This window comes from Mucor mucedo (genome assembly GCF_025094135.1).
Source record: "Mucor mucedo strain NRRL 3635 chromosome Unknown EV154scaffold_11, whole genome shotgun sequence".
Taxonomy (NCBI): Eukaryota; Fungi; Mucoromycota; class Mucoromycetes; order Mucorales; family Mucoraceae; genus Mucor; species Mucor mucedo.
In genome coordinates, this window is record NW_026252295.1 from 72954 (window position 1) to 89721 (window position 16768).

The following is a 16768-nucleotide window of genomic DNA, read 5'->3' on the forward strand; positions in this document are numbered from 1 at the left end:
TAGGCAACTGGATTTGTACTTATGATTGCGTCGTTTAAACTGTTGACAATTCTGTTTAATGTGGGTTTTTTTCTGTCAAATCGTTTTGCGGAAAAGAAACTTCGAGGCTTTGTAGGTTTTTCCAACTTTTCGCTTGGCCATTTAAAATTATTTTAGAGGAATCGACATTTAGTAAAAGTGTAAAACACCAGGAGTTTTTTATATAAAAGCCGGTAATTTCACTGTATCAATTATATTGTTTTTTTACTAGCGAAGCAGTCCCCCCAGACATGTCTCTCGCGCCTAAATTTTTATTTCAGTGGATGAAAAGCTGCATAAACTAACAAATTATATCTTTGCTTCGATATTACGACTCCACGGTACGATCATACTTTGATGTCTTACTTATACGGATTAGCATGTATTAAATTAAAATAACTCTCTGTAAAAATTTACCTTGTGATTGCCAAAATTTCACCTTGCTCATTCCAAATTTCACCGTCAATTTCGAACCGTCCGTTGATAATGTGTTTGGTTATTAAATGGGCAGTAATTTTTTGACCCGTTGGTTTTCTTTTGAACTGGACCTCCATTTGAATGGTAGCACACCAAACAGGACCACCCGTCATAGCAGGACCGATCAGGGCAGCAGAAGAAATAATCATATCACACCAATAAGGGATACTTTTAAAGTCAGTAGGTCTTCCGTCTTTAAAGGTCATGACTTGTGTTTGTTCCGGTTTACCGACATCCTTTTCATCCTTTGCAAAGCTGCTTGTATCAAATAAACAGTCCACAAAATCTGCCATATAAGGGTAGGTATATGGTTCAAGGGTATCCAAAGGGTGTTGCAAAGGGTTTTTGTAAATATAAGTAACACCTTTTTCAGAATCCATATTTTTCATAGTAAATATACTATGTACCTTGTCAATCCATTCAAATGGGTTATAAGACTCCGTACTTTCCAAACGCTTTAAATCTTTGGTTTGTTTGAGAATTGCTCTAGCATAACATATGCCTTTTTTACTTATTTTAAGCTCTTCAATTTCTATAATAAGATTGCTCGTAATGGTTTTGGCAAGAAAAAAGCAGTTGAGTGCAATGGGATCTGACTGATATCTATCTGAAAAGTGCTGAAGAACGGTATCAGTAATTAGAGACATAACATAGCCTAAATAAAATGATTAACCACTGCATTGCAAATATTTGGGCACTTTGATAATACCACCCTAATAGATAAATTATAAATTATTAGTCTTCTGAAAAAAAAAAAAAAAAAAAAAAAAAAAAAAAAAAAAAACGAGATAAACTTACATGGGCAGTTTCACCAACTGTCCATTCCTGAAAGTTAGAAGATGAGTTACACAGTATTGATAAATTTAAATTACACTTACAGAATCAGCAACGGCTGTAAATATAAACGAGTTTCTGCTTGTTTTCCCCAGATACGACGTATTTGTTACCCGGTCAAACTGATAAGCAGGAATACCAGTAATATCAGTCATAATATCAGAAGAAATGAAAAAATTACGTTAAAAAACAAAAAAGAGCCTTTTTAAAAATGTTCTTTTATTTATTTGACGGGACTCATTCCTAACATCACGATGTTGTGTTTTCTAAACCTATTTTTACTTGAAATAATATACCAGCCTAATAAAATCGATGGATTCAGTACTGATACACATAATAACAATTTACATACAATATATTTTAGCCTTTTATAATTCAATGTAAAAATCAATGTTCATATTAGCCTGTTTGTAACTGATTGATATTTGATCATTTGTTTGTTGTCATGCGCGATGAAAAGCATCTTAAGTTTATCATGCAAGATCCAATTTAGGTAAGGCATCGATTTTCAGTATTTTTTTGTTTGTAGCTACCGTAACAAGTGTTAATTTTACCGGCAAGGTAAACAATAGCGAGGCATACAGCATTAATTAAACGAAAAAAAAGAGACAAAATTGACAGCCAACATTGTAATTTTATCATAAGGCATTTCCGCTTTAATTGTCTGTTCCGAACTTTATTTTAAGTCTGTTTTTTTAAAACAAACATATATGTATCCTGTAATTATCAATCGATGCGCATTCCGTTCAGTATTTTTTTTAAAAATGAATGACTATTATGAATTTTGTATTTTTATATAATAGGTGGCATAAGCTAGAAAAGAAAAGTACCTTCCCACTATTAAAAATTATTTGATACATACTTTGGTTATGTCAAGTAACTTTTTTTTCATGACGGTCCCTAATTATTCTTGTATAACATGTTTAACTTAGACTGTTCGATCATATTCTGCAAGAATAACATCAAAGCATAAAAGCTATTCCTCATTTCCATAATTTCCGTAATATGAGAACACAGTCAATTACAATTTTTCTTTTTAACATTGATGGAATGGATAACTTGCAATATCATAAATGCATGTTATTATGTACTAGCTATTTTGCAGTAGAGCGGAATAGATTTTTTAGGGCCATTATAAACGTAAAGAAATGACGTTTTAAAGTGCATAATGTCTGTTGGTTCTAATTTATAAATGCACTCACAGCCTGGATTATACATAAGTCCATTTGGAGATCATCTAAATTTAAACGTCATTATTATGAACATTGACCTAGTTGCTGGACCCATTCACTCCTTAAGTTTTATTTGAACTTTGATATACTACATGCATTCAATATGTAGTGGTGTCTAATTATATTACAGCTGGCATTTAACTATTTGGGTCACAGTACCGACAAATGTTTTTATCAAGAAATCGTAATGTGAGTACATACGAAACATTTTTCTAAGATTGCGGCCAAAAAATAAACAATTATTCATCTCATGTCGATATCAAAATCAAAACTTCAAGTTAGATGATGCAATGTTTGAAATGATATTACTCTATAATTTTAGCAGCCAAATATAAAAGCGGCAAGGTCCCGGTTTCAGATAACTTCATAAGGAAAGGCAAAAATGATGTTCATAATATTCATTTTTCACTAAATTTTTCTCACTCTTATTTGAACTAAGGAACATCAAAAGAGACTTCCGTAGAATTTGTGAGACCAGAAACCAAGTAAATCTTAGCCAAAACGTTAATGGCAAGATACATCAGACCGTGGCACCAAGCGGCTTAAACTGATTTCATTAAAGAATAATATAAAAAAAAACATTAATTGTCCAGAATGTATGAGCTTTTCTATCCCCTGTACTAAAAAGTGGGGACTGTCAAGGTTTTGCTTGTTATGGAATCACTGGTGCTGGACACTGTCAATACCCTCCTCATGGATACCTTTCAAATTGTATGTAAATACCCCTTGATAGTTTTGTAGAACTATCTCTATCTCTTTTTAAATAAAAATTAGAGACGACTTAGTCGTAACAGTACTTGCCCTTTCCCTTCTACTTATCTACAACAACATTGGTTGACCAGTTTATTGGTAGTATACATGAGAAATTCGAGAGATAAAACAACGAATTAAGAATAAAAATAAGAAATTTGACGAAGTAAAATTATCAAACTTCAAAAATAAACTAACGTCTTTATTATGCAATAAATCGGGCTCTTTATATACATATTCAGGGCTGGCTAAATATTAATCATTAGAGTGAAACCTGTCAAATATACAATAGGAGGATTGTCAATTAAAGATCGAGCATCTCATGGTACCTTCGAGAGTCTTGTTATTGACGAGCGATCATATCATTGGATTGTATTATCTGGAGTAAATGAATGACTATTGTTTTCTATTATATTGATGAGTAATCAATGCGTAGTAAATAGAGTGTAATAGCATGTATTTAATTTAAAGAGTAATGCAATAATAATTTATAGAAAGATTATCAAAGAAGAAAGAAAGAATTGATGATAGAGTTATATCTGTATATAAGCTCCATCACAACAATACAGCCGGATCAAATTAATTCCCCTCACAGCCTCAGGTGGTAGAGCTTCAAATGTTGTTTTAATGAAATAATTTAACGTTTTCCTTGGTTATAGTACCTCGAGCCATAGTGTTTGAATCGACTGCAAATTTGACACCATCTCTTTGTCTCATGATTTCAATCTAGCTGTGGACTTTAAATAAGTACCATAGCTAGGTCAACTTGATATGCCTGATCGGATCATTGGAAAAGCCAAAACATATTGCAAAAGCATGAACAGGCGGTAGCTGCCAGAAATCACCAGGTAAAAGCACACGTTTTTCACAAAAAGGTTTGTCATTACGAAAGACTTCTTTAAGTCTCTGATCAATCCACACTTTTGACTTCAGCTTATCTTGCTTTATTCATCTAGAATTATAACCTGCAGATCAGCCAGATCGACGGATAGTTATGGAGTTGGCTACATTGGCTGACAAACTTCGAATATCATCACGGTTGATTGGTAAACGAAAAAGTGATGGAATAGTTTGACCTTTAATACCAAAGGCGGCTTTGCCTTTCTCATAAATTTATCTAGTAATAAATCAATAGCTCTGTCATTTAATGGATAAACGATAATGACCTAGAGAGTGCTGGATGTGAGTCACTTTGCTCCTTGTATTTATGTCACAATAAGCTATGTTTCATACGTAACTGATTTCTAAATCAAATTATACCTGTTATGGGTAAACAGTTCATTTGATCTAAGCAGGAGAAATAGTGAAGTAATACAATGGTGAAGATTATAGTTACATGATGAATAAACACTTTTATTTATTGTAAAGTTTGGATGTTATGCATAATAAACAAGTGGTATCTATAAGCAGCTCTTCTTCTTAAGGTTATTTTACACGACTTGCAATAGAAATTGGGATCATAGACATCGGGTACAATAAGTGGATTGACTTTAGCTTTTCCTTTTACAGGCTCTGTTCTTCCATTTTTATGGATCTTTTTCATGTGCCTTCGGTAATGATCTACATCACTGTATTTTGTCTTGCAGTAGATGCAAAAGATATTCTTTGGATCGTTAACGTCAATTTCGATGTCACGGTGAACCTCGGGCATTCGACAGTCTCGTAATCTCAAGAAATGAATACGCTGCAGATGATCCCTATAGTTTTTCCTTCCCCGGTAGTTGCGCTGACATGATTTACAATGGAAATTTGGGTCATCGGGATCGGGCTGAACTTTTGTATAGGATGTTAAAGGTGGCAAATTCATTCCATGAAACTTTTGTAAATGCGTTCTGTATGTCCTGTTATTTCGGTAGGTTCGATCACATACACAACAATAGTTATATGGGTCTGTGATATCAGGGCATCTATGCGGATTAAATACGTTTAACGACGCAGAATCTGCTAAAATAAGAAAAGTGTCAGTTATCATCATCCACCCATATATTTTACTTAACTGCATTACCGGTATTGGACACGTCGGGTGGCTCTACTGTCTCGTTTTCGTCTCTAACACACCTGTCACTTAATTTCTGCGCTATTTCTTTGCGAACAGTTTTATTCATTTTGCAAAGAGTTTTTCTTTCTTCGACTGTTGACTGTGTTGTAAATCTAGGCAATATTATATGAGTTCGGCCTCCAACATCGATCTTGTTAACATTCAAGGGCAAATCTACCAAGAAGGTCGTCATGATTGGTAAATTTACGTCAGTCGGCGGAACTCTATCGTTCATGGGTAACCTGCTGTCCTTGGGCTGGCTATTATTAATGCTGGGTGGTACTACATTTTTGAGAGGCGATAGTATATTGTCATTGGACAATAAGGTGCTGTCAATGGGTGGCAAGCAACTGTTCATGAGCGGTAAACTATTGTTCTCGAGCGGTAAACTATTGTCAATGGCTGATAAACTATTACTCATGAGCGGTAAATTATTGTCAATGGCGGGTGGTTCATCAGCATTAGGTTGCAACGGTAAGCTTTTGTTTTTGACTTCGTTCCCTGGGTCTGTGTTGCAAGGCTTCCGGGTCAGGACACCATAGTTTTGCTGGTTGAGTGGCGTTTTAAACTTCAGTTTCATTTTGGAGAGTGTAGAAAAAGCTTTTTTAGCTCCGAGGTTTATGAAGCTATATAAAAACGCGTTTATTTATTTTTCACCTTCCTTGATTTCTTTGCGGCTGTTGTTCTTTAAATGTATTAGCCCTTTTTTTTTGACATGACGTGCAACTGTGCAATTGATAGAAATCATGCAAAACTCAGTTTCGATTTTTATATCGGACTTTTCAAAAAAAAAAAAAAAAAAAAGAAAGGCTGTAATATTTAATTGTCTTGATCATTGACGTAAGTACTCATTTGATCCTGAAAATTCAGTTACATATCATTTGAGTCAAGTGTCAGAATAAATAATTTTAGGGCAAAGATCTTACGTCAAACTTTACAGTGCAGGAACTGCTGTCAATATATGCTCATTATGTTGAAGCTTTCTAATTCATGTCTCTCCAGTATATTGAATACAAGATGTGCTACTAAATCTCAGTGCTGCAAGAAAAAAATAGGTCTTTTTTACAACACAACAATCACCTTTTGGACCATTCTTGCGGCGGAGGCAAATTTTATTTTTCAAGTCAGCGCTTGATATGTGACTTTGGATTCCATCCTGGGCCTTTAAAGAGAAGGAACGACTCTCTAATTTTTTCCATGTCTTTCTAATCAATTCATTTTATTTTTTACAATGGGTAATCCTCGCGTGTAAGTTCATACTTGAAGACCGTAAGCTTTTTCCCTATCTAATAGTATGGCCATAGTTTCTTTGATGTTTCCATCGGCGGTAAGCCCGAAGGACGTATCGTTTTCGAACTTGTAAAGTATCGCCCTTTTATGTGAATAAAACACGAAAAATAGAAGGACTAATTTCAACAATAGTTCAAAGACGTTGTTCCCAAGACTGCTGAGAATTTCCGTGCTCTCTGTACTGGTATGTTTACATATTTAATACTGATATTTGCCAAATCTACTTTGCATATTCATAAAGTGTCATAGGTGAAAAGGGTATCGGTGCTAGTGGAAAGCCTTTGTCCTACAAGGGAAGTATCTTTCATCGTATTATCAAGGTAAAACACAAAGTCTATGCCCTTTTTTTTTATTTTGCCGTGCCCATTTTTTAATATTCGAATGTGTAGAACTTCATGCTTCAAGGTGGTGATTTCACAGCTGGTAACGGTACTGGTGGAGAATCCATTTATGGTGAAAAGTTTGAAGGTAAAGCATAAAAAAAGTTTACAACTATGAAGGACGTTGGATAGTAACAAATGTGACATGTATAATAATAGATGAAAACTTTGTTTTAAAGCACGAAAAGCCCTTCTTGTTATCAATGGCCAATGCTGGACCTGGCACCAACGGCTCTCAGTTCTTCATCACTACAGTACCTACACCTCATTTGGACGGTAAGCATGTTGTCTTTGGTAAAGTCTTGAAGGGCAAGGCTGTGTGCCGTACTCTTGAATTTTTGGAAACCAACAACGACAAGCCTCTTAAGGATGCTGTTATCACCAACTGTGGTGAATTAGCTGAAGGTGAGGATGATGGTATCCCCGTGAGTGATGATGGTGATGATTTTGAAGAATTCCCTGATGATTATGAGGGTCCTAAGGAACCCACTGACATTGTCGAAATTGCTAGCAAGCTTAAGGATATTGGTAACAGTTACTTTAAAAAGGGGGACTATGAAAAGGCCTCTAGAAAGTATCTCAAGGCAATTCGTTATTTGAACGATAAGCCTGCATTTGATGAAGAGGATCCTGAGGAGCTTCGTGTTAAATTCGCCTCTGTGAAGATCCCTTGTTTCCTTAACAGAGCTATGTGTGGTATCAAATTAGGTGAAAACTCAGATTGTATCAAGGTCACCACCATGGTTTTAGAATACGATGCTAAATACTTGAAGAAGGCTGATATTACCAAGGCTTATTACCGCCGTGGTATGGCCAAGGTCAATAGCAAAGACTTGGAGGGAGCTATTGAAGATTTCGAAAAGGCTCATGAAAATGATCCTGAGGATGCTGGTATTAAAAAGGAACTTGCCAGTACAAAGGCAAAGTTAGCTGCCAAAAAGCAAAAGCAAAAGGAAGCCTACTCCAAGTTGTTTGCTTAAAGAAATAAATCATTTATTTTACAATTTACTCTTTAAATACTCTTTCCATTGATCAAGTTCCCAACCGGATGAAATACTATCATCTTTGAGTCCATCCAATAAGACAGTAGGACTAACATGAATACCATTTTGGCGACCAATACGAATAAATAATTTCAAATCATTGGTAACCTTGTTGCCAGCGTTTTTGGCTTCACCTGTGCCATTGACCAAAAGCTCAAGTACCTTGTCAGATGAAACACCGACCTTTTCAGCTAATTTAGATAATTCTTGGGCTACTTCCCTACGTGTCTTGTTTTCCAAAGCCTCGTCAAAGTATCTAATATATCAAAAAAAGCATTAATATAATAACCTTTTGTGTTATATCGTATCACCCTTACTCGCGTTGGTTTTCGAACAAGACGTCCGAAAACTCAAAAAATTTCTTGTCGTCAATTTTTTCAACAGCAATGGCAGCCTCATGGACTACAGTTGAAGAAGCGTGCCAAGGTTGAACTTGCTGACGAAAGATAAGTTGAAATTTGTCTGGGTAGGTGTCTTGAATGTAGGGCCAAACTTCTTGACGGATTTTCTTGTAGATTTTGGCTGAGAAAGGACACTATGTTGGGTATCTCTTGTAAGCAAACCTTATTCTTATATGAAAATTATGATTTACTCACGACATAGTCTAAATAGACCTCGAGTGTATGAGGAGCAAAGACAGATCCCATACGGTGTCCGACAAATTGAGGTGCTAAGGCCATTTTTCTTTTGGATATTTGTGAGAAGAATAGATAAGAAAAAGAGAGAAAAACGCCCCAAAAATATATTTCGCGCTTTTACATGTATGTACGAAATTACGTCATTTATCAATTTTATAAGAAATCTGAACTTTGTTTCTTGACGCCTTTGCATCCTCTGTTCCAAGCAGTGTACAAGCTTTCAGGAAAAGCTGTGCCTTATATGTGCATTGAGTGATATAGAGTAGTCGCTGTGCTGTGCCTGTATTTCATACAGACAACATTTTCTTTGCGACTCATAGTGTGCAATGGCCACCGTCCAATTTATCCCGGGATGATAAACATAAACTTTTGGATGAATGGCCTTGATGACACTTTCAAGATTTGCTTGACAAACGCAGGAATAGTGATGCATGTTTGGAACACGCACGCACGCGCACCATGTATTAAGGGAGTCACGATAATATATTTTAGTAAGATAAGATAAAGATGTTTTATTAAGATCTGTGGTTCATCTAATTATATATAAATAATATTGTGTAACTATATACTTGATACGACAACCATTGCGCCGTTTCAATCGCTTGATTTGCATCTCCTTATATACCCGAATAAAAAAAGAATGACGTCAGAGTTTTCCTTTGGCTTTTACATGCGGAATGACCTTACTTGGTAGAGATACAAAAGACCGAACAGTGTTGAAACCGCGGCTATAGAAACATTTCTAAGTTTCCTTGTAATTTGCATCGTCTTGAGCTAGCTGTAATACAAATTTCGCGTTAGTATGAACATAAACAGATGTGATAGAGAAAAAAGTTATATCACTTACCAATTAATCAGATAACACCCACTGGACACTGGGGGAACAGCTCCAATAGGCTATACATCATGAAGTAATGCTTTAAAATGATAAAATAAATTGTAAGACTGACTTTTTGCATAGAAAATATATAAAAATTATCATACCTGTGGCAGTGTAAGACACTGTTTGTAACGGAAACCAAATTCTAGACTGCCTTCTTCCTCCGATAGATAAATCTTGTATTGGTACCAACCCCGGCATCAGTAAAAACCTTTTGCCTCCATTAAAAAAAACCTTTCATGAGGAAAAAATTGGGCAGTACAAAAGGAAAAGATAACCAAAGGTCAGCACGATCAGCTCAAAAGTAAACAACCACATTTTGATACGTATTTTGTCTACAAAATTAAATAAAATAGATTAAGTATCATTTATACTTGCTTATTTTTACAATACTTCCGTCTTCTTTTCCCCTTTCTTTTGGTGAACAAAGGAATAAAGAAAGAAAGAAAAAATCTCAAGAGGCTTTTTTATAAGTTGAAAAATAATAATATATCAAATCAAATGTTGTTAGAGACGTCATTTTGTATAATAAGGGGTTTCGACGACAAGTTGAGATAAATAGTTTTTCTACCTTGTGATGGTGGGAACCAGGTTTATGATTTTGATTTGATGTGTATGTTTTACATGGCTCTAAAGGAGGTGTTTGTAAATATATCACTATCAGGATCAATTCAGGTTTTAGGTTTTAAGTTATATTTAGTTTTTGTTTGTAGAAGAAAAAAACTCTCTGTCTTAAGCTTCCAGGTTCTTACTAATGGTATCATATAATTGTAGGATAACGTAAACATGAGACTGTGAATTTTGACTGAAAATCGAAATATCTTACAGATTAAGTGGGTGATTTTCGGCTTGAAATAAAGAAGCTGTCTGAGAATCGAAAACTCTTACAAATTAAGTGAGAGATTGACCGGGAGTAAGTGGCATATGTAAAGTTTTTATTGGACACTCAAGTTTATTTGGGGACCAAAGGCTCATCCAAAAGACCTAAAAATTAGATGGCGTTTGTTCTAACGCGAGAATAAATGTAGTCATCAGCTTCAAAAACCGGTTTAGAAGCTCCATGGTTACTTTGCCCATCAAAAATCTGTAGCCTGTTCCCCTCTTGTTTTTTTTATTTTTGAAGTGTCATATTTTTATGGATTTATTAAGAGATATTCTATATTAAAAAAAAAAGAACCCGATATCTTAAGCCAAAGTAAATACTCTTGAAATATAGTAACGAACACTGTATGGCATCGAAACTGCGAGAAATGATTCTGCTGGTAGAAGTGGTTATGATATTTCTTCTTTCTCAACTTCTTGTGTAAGTTATGATGTTGTGGTGGACAATCTACAAATGATCACTTGCAGCTGCCCTGACTTCCGCCTTGACAATATCCCATGCAAACACATGTATTTGTTGAAGTGTGATATGTCTTGGTTGTCTGTATTTGAAGGTAAAGATAAATACTATTGAATTCTTTACGGCTTCATTTCTTTACCAACCTTAAATTGAATAGTTTCTTTCGATCTCACTTTCTCAACCATTCCCCAAAGCTCGCCTGATAGCTCAGCTCTTCTTACTCCAACTGAACAAGCTCCTCTCACCGCTCCAAGCAATTCTTCAATAGATTTTGACACTCTGCTTTCCAACATCCATAAACTTAAGCGCCAGTAATATACTTTGACCGAAACTGAGCTCGAAGAATTAACGGCTTCAATCACTGGTTTCTCTCTCGTATAAATTCTACAAACATTCCTTCCAATTCTAATTTTACTATACAAAGATAACAAAAAAAAAGTTAATAATAAACGCTCTGTCTAAAAATCAAAAGCAAAGCGGTCCTCTACTTTTAAAAACCGCTCAAAAATTCGGGTATATAAAGTAAATCGCTTGATTTATACACGTCATCATTCACCTTAAATAAAAAATTCGATGGCAGTTACGCGTCAAGCAAAAGTTGTGTTCTCTCTCTTTTTTTTTTTATATATATATATCTTCCATTACCAAATAAATATACACTCATCATGGTAAGTCTTTATGCCTGTCATATAAAGAGCTCAAATGAGCATAATGAAAAAAAGAAAGAGGACTGGCCAGAATTTAACTCGTTGTCCTTTTTTTTTCTAAAAAAAATTAGTCGATTATGCAATATAACGGTGGCTCCGTAGTAGCTATGGTCGGTAAAGATTGTGTTGCTATTGCAGCCGACAAACGTTTAGGTGCTCAATTCATGACCGTTTCAACCGAATTCCAAAAGATTTTCAAAGCTTCTGAAAAAACCTTCATCGGTTTACCCGGTTTAGCTTCTGATGTATTGACATTGTGAGTGTGTAAAGAACCCACGAACGATATTATGTATTAAACCCAATCGTTATTCCTTCTCTTTTTTTACCTACCATCTAGATCAGATCGTTTCCGTTTCAAGACAAACATGTACAAGATGCGCGAAGAAAGAGAAATGGAACCTAAAACACTTGCCCACATGATTTCTTCAACTTTATATGAAAAGAGGTAAAGAAGCGAATTCATAAGAGACAACACGTATTCACTCACTCTTTTGTAGATTTGGACCTTATTTCGTTGAGCCAGTTGTTGCAGGTTTAGGAAAAGACGGCAAGCCTTTTATTTGTGCTATGGATTTAATTGGATGTATCAATTTTGCTAAAGATTTCGTTGTAAGCGGTACTGCAGGACCAAATTTGTACGGTATGTGTGAATCTCTTTGGGAACCCAATCTTGAACCTGAGGATCTTTTCGAGACTATCTCCCAAGCATTGTTGAATGCACAAGACAGAGATGCTTTATCTGGTTGGGGTGCTGTTGTTCATGTCATGTAAGTTGAGTATCTTTTTATATGTTCTTGGAGTCATCCTTAAATCCGTCTTTATTTAGTACACCAAACGAAATTATTACGCGTACTCTCAAATCTCGTCAGGTAAAATAAATTCGAAAGATCCATCTTCCATGGTGTATGTAGACTAACTTCTTTTTTATTTACAGGATTAAACGTTCAAAAAATACTGACAAAAAAAAATAAAATTCGCATGTATAAACCGAACAAACTTCGCTTCTTACTTTTTTTTTTTAAGAAAAAAAGCAGATCTTTATTTTGTTTATGAAATAGTTTATAGTCAATTGATGAATGGATGTGAGATATATAAGGGAGGTTTTGGATTTGGTGGAAGCATGTCATATCAATTGTGTAGATGCAGATCATACATTTGCTCAGTCTAAGTAATATACCAAGCATGTTTATATATCTCTGATCAATGGTCTGTTCGCCTTGATCTTAACAGTGATCATTAACAATACCCGAAATCCCATCAGATATTTCTATTTTCGATTTGTTAAATAATCTCGTAATTTGGCCATGATATCAAAGTGGGAAGAAAACACTGTCATCGTCAATATCTGATTACTATAAATCATATTGTAGTTAAGTTAAACAACTATGTTGATGGTAGAATTCAGGAACCAGGACAGAGCTCAAAAAGTTAGATACGATGTAATGTATTCTTTAAAACATTTTCGCAACTTGTTGGCCTCTGCATGTAAATTTTACAAAAGAAATATGCTATACTTTCTAGTCGTTTGACTATATTCACAAGTACATCCTTGGTTTGTGGTGTTTTAACCAAGAGCTCCGGAACCAGGAGAAATCAGTATTTTCTTGTATTCAAGATGGACAATTGTCTAATATGCGAATGATCAACTCACGATTTGCAAGAGGGAAAAAATGCGTCAGACTTCTTTACGTAATGAAAAGCATGATGACACATAATGAGAGTTGTTATGTTCAACCCAACTTTTTTATTTTCTATTTGTACTGATTATTGTCTTAGTAGCGTTATCCAACTAAAAAACCTATTACACTTCTGATAATGATATTATGGCGCTCTCATTGCCTTTCAAATCCGAAGAGCTTTGAAAAGCGTGAACGATTTAGACAATGTTATCGGCGATGATCTCAATGATATTTCGGAGTTGAACCTTTAGAAATTTTAGCTACTCCTTCCCAACTTGAGTTTACTCATGACACAACTCTCGAAAAGTATGTGCTGGGCCACAGCAAAGAGAACAGTTTCCTTATTTCTTTGGATCTGTTTTTTTTTTACTACCTTAAAGAAAGTCTTGAGGTGTTTAATTTTAAATGCAAACGCAGTATCAAGAGCAGTAACGAACTAGCTTGTAAAGGACTGTAGAATTAAATACTAGACGTACGTATTGTCCTTTTGAGTGGCTTCTCGGTCCCAATATGACAAAAAGAGTAGAGTGTTTATGCTGAATAACTCAAACAATAGCGTGACAAAACATGAAGCTGTTGATTTCCTTGCTTCCCACTCTATCATTTTTTGTCTGTAGCGTTTTTTTAAAAGATTAAACACAAACAACTATCATATTTGGCATCACATCTATATCTTTTTCAGCCACGGGAAAAAATTGCGTGCTTCTCTTCATGTGAAAAAAAAAAAGATTTATGCATTATGACATCAGATAAAAAATGAAGTGTAGCTTTTGATCCTTACAAGCATAAGTTTATTCTTAATGATGAAAAGCCTATATTTACGATATACTTGTGTAGTTTTCTTTTACATGGATAGCGCTTTCATGTGTAAAGGATGTTCATTTTAAATTGAAAATAAAATCGCCATTATTTATGTTTACATTATGTAATTATGAACCAATATCTGTGTAAATGTTTCCATTATAAGTAAAGACTCAAACAAAAGGTAAATTAATCAATTAAATCATCCTGACATAAGCCAGCCCTTGTTTATCAGTTTATATTCACCCACTTTTTTCTTTCCGTTTTATTTTCCTTTTCTTTCCAATTTATAACATTATATTCATGGCAGGAAACGTTCAATTTAGTATAAAGGTTAGTTAATGATGACTTCTGCTTCTTAATAAAACGCTAAATTAAGACCTGTTTTTGCTATAGATGAAAAAAAAATACATTCCAATTCTTGTGGGATATCAGTGATACCACGGCTGCGGCTTGTCTTTCCTAAATGATGGGAACCTTTCATGGAACTACTGTAAGTTACATACATTATACGTTCATTTTCACGTATGTTAATAAAACCCACGTAGATATACATCGTTTCAACGGCCACTACACAACACTAGGAAATAATCGCAAAAGGCGTCTTCAGCTAGAAGATAAATTGAGGGGGTGAAAATAATCATCCCCCTTATTAATGCGATCGAAGTATATTATTGTTTCAAAACTCTTGTTATCCATTATCAGTGTCTTCCTGCCTATAGTCATGTTGTCACTCCAATAGTCAATTCCAGCTACAAAAATCTGCTGTCTATACTCATTATCAAAACCTAACACAGTAGGAAACTGACTACCCGGACAACAATATTAAATGCACTGATATTATCAAGTATTCGACTGGACACAAACATAAAACCAAACGTTAGTCTACCCACTCTGTACTTCTTTCCATCAAGCAAAACGAAGTTGTTTTTATCCAAATATTCAACCGGTTGAGCCGACAGCATTTTGTCAAAAAAAAATACATTCTTACTATCTGCTCTTATTCCTGCTGCTCGCATACGCCAAATAAGCTTGAAATTACCCATCGGACATAACTTTGAAGGCTAGAGGGCTCAGTGTTTACAAGGTCTAAATTACACAAGTGAAAATCGCCATAACTTGTAGCCAACATGCTAGGTTGGCTGCTGTAAGCACATAATTTTGATTTTGATGAACTGATGTAAAGGTGATATGACATTTACTAACCTGAAACACCTTAGTGCTCCGGACAAAAATCAAAACACTGGAGCGATCTACGACCGATGTTCGTTCAATTATTGTTCAGATAAAAAATTGGTGCATGCTCTAACTGGTGCAAGCTCAGCCCAGGATTTAAATTTCCTAAATCAGGATCCGGTATATACGAAGGTTATGGCTGTCGGTGGAATCTTGGGATAAATCTACTTTTGTTTTTCCCAATGGAAAAAAAGATGAAGTAGATGTACCAAATTTTGGTTTTATGCTTCCGTCCGGTCTAATGCTTGAAACAACCAAATTATTATACTTCATCATCCCAATATTCCAAGGATGTCATCTTTCTTTGACTGGTAGTTGCTATTGATGTGAGTGAAAATAGTCAAAAATTGTAAAAAATGGTTGCTTGCAAACATAGAGTGAAACCTTGCGTAAATAAACGTACTCTTGAAATTGAACCCCGATCTTAGCTGTCGAAGATGAGCCGCAGGATCGAGTGTTGAATCAAGGTTCGGGCGCTTGTCTGCCAATATTCTGCTGGCTTTCTTTGCGGAGTCTTCCGACACGTATACTTTGGTTTTTCCGGATGGGAAAAATGAAAAGGTCGAGGGACCAACTTCAGGCTTGATAGCCCCATCCAATCTAATACTAGACACAACCAGAGCATTAAACTTGGTGGTCCCAATCACCAGTTTGCGGCTGCTGTCATTATTCATTATAACCGTAGAGAGCAAATTTTGTAAGTCGAGGTAACAGTTGGAGTAGAGACTTGATCCTGAGGGGAGAAGCGCTCGTAGTAGACGTCTAAACTTTTATACCGACTGTATACCTCGACTAAATTTAGCAGTAGCAGTTGATCGTCATCGACCAAGATGGCACCAACAAGAAGTGGGCACAAAACATTGGCATGTAAGGCCGGCCTCTCCAATGGCTATTTAGTGATTCTAATTGAGACTCACTAATCTCTTCAAAATGGCCGGCAATAAGAACATTCCTGTACTGATTGTTTTCAATTGCATTATTGATATAAGTCGTGGGTTCGATATCTTGGCATTTACAGTCATCATCCTTGAGCTGGTCAGGATGAACTGGCTCAAACTTTAGAATCTTTGCCGCAGAGTCATCATTTTCTTTCAAGAGGCGCTTGAGCTCCCCCTTAGTTGTTGACAAGACCCCACATTCGACATTGTTTGCATATGTAATTACGGGCACAAGATTCAGACTTGAAACCACTCTACAAAACATTTATGTGGTGTATTTGATTCGGCTCAGTCTATCATTCATTGGATCACCTGGCCAAAAAGGTTCCCTGATAAAGGTTCCCTCAAGAAGGTTCCCACAAGAAGGTTTCCTGTCCTTATTTGGAATCTAAAAGCACCTCTATCTGCGGAAGATTCCATTCAATGTTTGTGAAGACCACATGGTCCAACTCTCAACGATATTCACGCATGCTAGCAGCAGTTCA

At 35.5% G+C, this 16768-nt stretch overlaps 6 protein-coding genes across 6 annotated transcripts; 2 read left to right on the top strand and 4 right to left on the bottom strand.

Annotated features, from left to right (window-relative positions):
• Positions 1–327: 327 nt before the first annotated feature.
• EV154DRAFT_413356 (thioesterase-like superfamily-domain-containing protein) lies at positions 328–1484 on the bottom strand (the record flags this gene model as incomplete). The annotated part of the gene is made up of 4 exons (XM_051595562.1): positions 328–379; positions 436–1150; positions 1290–1320; positions 1374–1484. The coding sequence occupies 4 exons, from the start codon at positions 1482–1484 to the stop codon at positions 328–330; spliced, it is 909 nt and encodes a 302-aa protein (XP_051461712.1).
• A 3175-nt stretch (positions 1485–4659) lies between these two features.
• Positions 4660–6082, bottom strand: EV154DRAFT_495558 (uncharacterized protein). The gene is made up of 2 exons (XM_051600047.1): positions 5317–6082; positions 4660–5252 (listed from the first exon to the last, which is right to left on the bottom strand). Exons 1-2 carry the CDS (start codon positions 5927–5929, stop codon positions 4669–4671), a joined length of 1197 nt encoding a protein of 398 aa, XP_051461713.1. The 5' UTR covers positions 5930–6082; the 3' UTR covers positions 4660–4668.
• Positions 6083–6557: 475 nt separating this feature from the next.
• On the top strand, positions 6558–7999 carry EV154DRAFT_457804 (peptidyl-prolyl cis-trans isomerase D; the record flags this gene model as incomplete). Its single annotated transcript, XM_051597423.1, has 6 exons — positions 6558–6597; positions 6654–6708; positions 6772–6823; positions 6889–6959; positions 7029–7107; positions 7179–7999. Exons 1-6 carry the CDS (start codon positions 6581–6583, stop codon positions 7997–7999), a joined length of 1095 nt encoding a protein of 364 aa, XP_051461714.1. The 5' UTR covers positions 6558–6580.
• EV154DRAFT_495562 (thioredoxin-like protein) lies at positions 7987–9197 on the bottom strand. The gene is made up of 3 exons (XM_051600048.1): positions 8659–9197; positions 8380–8597; positions 7987–8318 (listed from the first exon to the last, which is right to left on the bottom strand). The coding sequence occupies exons 1-3, from the start codon at positions 8740–8742 to the stop codon at positions 8018–8020; spliced, it is 603 nt and encodes a 200-aa protein (XP_051461715.1). The 5' UTR covers positions 8743–9197; the 3' UTR covers positions 7987–8017.
• A 2254-nt stretch (positions 9198–11451) lies between these two features.
• Positions 11452–12619, top strand: EV154DRAFT_457812 (nucleophile aminohydrolase). Its single transcript, XM_051597424.1, has 6 exons — positions 11452–11590; positions 11701–11885; positions 11967–12074; positions 12127–12396; positions 12456–12498; positions 12564–12619. The coding sequence occupies exons 1-6, from the start codon at positions 11588–11590 to the stop codon at positions 12567–12569; spliced, it is 615 nt and encodes a 204-aa protein (XP_051461716.1). The 5' UTR covers positions 11452–11587; the 3' UTR covers positions 12570–12619.
• Positions 12620–15492: 2873 nt separating this feature from the next.
• Positions 15493–16548, bottom strand: EV154DRAFT_548288 (uncharacterized protein; the record flags this gene model as incomplete). Its single annotated transcript, XM_051604796.1, has 2 exons — positions 15493–16112; positions 16183–16548. 2 exons carry the CDS (start codon positions 16546–16548, stop codon positions 15618–15620), a joined length of 861 nt encoding a protein of 286 aa, XP_051461717.1. The 3' UTR covers positions 15493–15617.
• Between the last annotated feature and the right edge of the window lie 220 nt (positions 16549–16768).

Coding starts and splice junctions, on each gene's coding strand:
- EV154DRAFT_457812 (XM_051597424.1), top strand. Junction 11,886..11,966: donor GCTTCTGATGTATTGACATT/GTGAGTGTGTAA, acceptor CCTACCATCTAG/ATCAGATCGTTTCCGTTTCA. Junction 12,397..12,455: donor GGTGCTGTTGTTCATGTCAT/GTAAGTTGAGTA, acceptor GTCTTTATTTAG/TACACCAAACGAAATTATTA.
- EV154DRAFT_495562 (XM_051600048.1), bottom strand. CDS start 8,742: ATGGCCTTAGCACCTCAATTTGTCGGACACCGTATGGGATCTGTCTTT. Junction 8,598..8,658: donor AGGTCTATTTAGACTATGTC/GTGAGTAAATCA, acceptor TACCCAACATAG/TGTCCTTTCTCAGCCAAAAT. Junction 8,319..8,379: donor TTGTTCGAAAACCAACGCGA/GTAAGGGTGATA, acceptor TTGATATATTAG/ATACTTTGACGAGGCTTTGG.
- EV154DRAFT_495558 (XM_051600047.1), bottom strand. CDS start 5,929: ATGAAACTGAAGTTTAAAACGCCACTCAACCAGCAAAACTATGGTGTC. Junction 5,253..5,316: donor ACCCGACGTGTCCAATACCG/GTAATGCAGTTA, acceptor TTATTTTAGCAG/ATTCTGCGTCGTTAAACGTA.